This window comes from Vulpes lagopus, chromosome 13 (genome assembly GCF_018345385.1).
Source record: "Vulpes lagopus strain Blue_001 chromosome 13, ASM1834538v1, whole genome shotgun sequence".
In the NCBI taxonomy this organism is placed as follows: Eukaryota; Metazoa; Chordata; class Mammalia; order Carnivora; family Canidae; genus Vulpes; species Vulpes lagopus.
In genome coordinates, this window is record NC_054836.1 from 9,307,595 (window position 1) to 9,310,442 (window position 2,848).

Consider the following 2,848-nt stretch of genomic DNA (forward strand, 5'->3'; position numbering starts at 1 on the left):
TATTTACCTATAGTCATCATTTGAAATTTCTGTAATGAAAGAAATATAATATTCAATGAAAAAAGCATGCTCACAGATTTTCGTTTTCTAAATCTTGTGTACTTGTCTGTAAAACTTTTGATACAAAGATAGGTAAATATTGGGTGCTGAATTCTATCAGTTGAATGCATAGATTTCAGCATAAAGTAGATAGAAAAAAGTTAATTAGGCAATTTGCTCTTCAGACTTGCTCTTCCCCAACATCTTCATGAATGCTCTGGATACTTCCTTGTTGCGGAGGCTATAGATGAGGGGATTCAGCATGGGAGTGAGGATCGTGTAGAAGGCTGACACCATCTTGTCCTGGGTGGGGGAACGATCAGAAACAGGCCGCATATATATGAACATAGCTGCTCCATAATACATTCCCACCACCATGAGGTGGGAGGAACATGTGGCAAAGGCTTTTTGTCGTCCCTCTCCAGACCCCATGTGAATGACAGCCACAATAACACGAACATAGGAAGCAATGATTACTGCTACAGGAAAGAGAAGCATAATTATACAGCAAATAAACATTAACCTTTCAAAGAGCAATGTAGTAGTACATGAGAGAGTGAGAAGAGCAGGGACATCACAGAAAAAGTGGGGTATTTCCCGGGTTCCACAATATGGGAAGGAAAGTGCAACTGCAATGACAATTATACCATCAAGAAAGCCAATGGTCCAGGAAGAAACAACCATAACACAATAGATTTTCTGGTTCATGAGAATTGAGTATCGTAATGGGTGACAAATGGCAACGTAACGGTCATAGGCCATTGTAGCCAACAGGAAACATTCTGCTCCAAGCAGGGACACATAGAAGAAAATCTGGGCTCCACAGCCAGCCAGAGAAATGGACTTGCTGCCAGACATATAGTTGAAGGCCATCTTGGGTACAGTGGTGCAGACAAGCATGAGGTCCATCAGAGAGAGCTGGCTGAGGAGGAAGTACATGGGTGTATGGAGCTGAGTGTCCAGGTAGATGAGGAGAATCATAGCAGTGTTTCCCATGAAGGCCACTGTAAAGATGCCCAAGACTAGGGAGAAGAGGAAGATGTGGGTGGGGCTGTAATTGAAGATTCCCAGCAGGATGAAGCCTGAGTTGAAGGTCTGATTCCCCCATGCCATGATAAATATACTCACTGTAGAGAATATAACATGCAAACAGTGGTCAAGACTCTGTCATGGAAATATCAAGGATTTCTAGCTTAAATCACCACTATAATATATATATATATATATATATATATATATATATATATATATATGGAAAAATATTTTTCTCAGTATATTTTTTTCAATTTACAGCCTAGGAATATTAAAGTTTATTGTTAGCTTGATGTGATTTTTAGAAATAAGTGTAGATAACACATATAATAAGTTTCATCATTAAAACGTAGAGAGTTTCCCAAGATGCATATAATCTAATTTTTAGCAACTAAGTCAGCTCAGCTATATACTATGGATAGTCCCTTAGGAAATACACTAAGAGTCACAAGAAGACTCATCAATTGCTAGGAAGTCAATGAGATTTTCCATTGTGTTTTTTCCATTGAATATAGCATATCACCCTATGATACAATTTTTTTCTACCAAAGTGTAGAAGGATTATGTACTAGTGGAAATGAAATGGGACTACTCAAACATCAAGTAAACAGAAGACATTAAGAAATCATCAGTTAGAAGTACCTTAAATAATACTTATTGAAAATAATGGTAATTTGTAGAGAAAACACTTCCTCACCAATATGCCCATCTCTTACTCCATCTCTTAAAATCTGGTGTACCCATGAGATATTCTGGTACGGGTCATTGTACTGGTGAAGCTGGCTAGTTACAGTGAAAGAGCATAGTCCAAACAGCTCAAACATTATGTTCCTGTGTAATCTTAGATTAATTCTCCAAGCCTCATTTTCCACTAGTATTTGATATTGAATATAGTGAATATTGATATTGTAGAGTGCTCTTAAGACAAATGAGACCATATTTGTAACGTACAATACAAAATGTAATGTTGAATATAGTTTGTAACATGTGAGTATTTTTTAAATGAATACTATTGAAGAAAAGAGAGATGGCTCCTACTTTATCTTTAGACTATTCTCTCTTGTATAAAATTGATCTCTCTCATGCCCTTAGCAAGACTCTTGCAGGGGATTTCTTCACCTACACAGTAGCATATTTTTGATTTCCTATTTTCACAATCACTTTTTTAAGTCTCTTGTTTCTCTCTTCAATGATCAAGGCACTGGGTTTCTTTCTTTGTATTTGTATGGGCTTTCTCTACTCTGAGAGTCGTTTAGAAAAGTGTGTTTGGTGTTTCAGTTTTAGGCTTTAGAAAATGAAAAGTGTCCATGTACTTGTGCCAGATTTACTGAAAATGTATTTTACTTGACAAACTATAATTTAAAATAATAGTGAAAGGGAATATAAGGGAAGGGAGAAGAAATGTATGGGAAATATCAGGAAGGGAGACAGAACATAAAGACTCTTAACTCTGGGAAACGAACTAGGGGTGGTGGAAGGGGGAAGGGGAGGAGGGCGGGGGGTGGGGGGAATGGGTGACGGGCACTGAGGGGGACACTTGACGGGATGAGCACTGGGTGTTTTTCTGTATGTTGGTAAATTGGACACCAATAAAAATTAATTTATTAAAAAATAATAATATGGCAATATTATGCTGTTGTCTCCTGACATTTGTACAAACTCTTTATGTAAGCGAAGCATACATTTAGAAAGGTGAATTGACTGAATTCATCTTAAATATACCATGGATGAAATGTAATACATGTTTGAACCTGTTACTAACTCAGATAAAAATACC

General features: G+C 37.1%; 1 protein-coding gene across 1 annotated transcript; it reads right to left on the minus strand.

Annotated features, from left to right (window-relative positions):
- Positions 1 to 204: 204 nt before the first annotated feature.
- On the minus strand, positions 205 to 1,152 carry LOC121474981 (olfactory receptor 2M3-like). The gene has a single exon (XM_041728130.1). The coding sequence runs from the start codon at positions 1,150 to 1,152 to the stop codon at positions 205 to 207; it is 948 nt and encodes a 315-aa protein (XP_041584064.1).
- Between the last annotated feature and the right edge of the window lie 1,696 nt (positions 1,153 to 2,848).

Coding starts and splice junctions, on each gene's coding strand:
- LOC121474981 (XM_041728130.1), bottom strand. CDS start 1,152: ATGGCATGGGGGAATCAGACCTTCAACTCAGGCTTCATCCTGCTGGGA.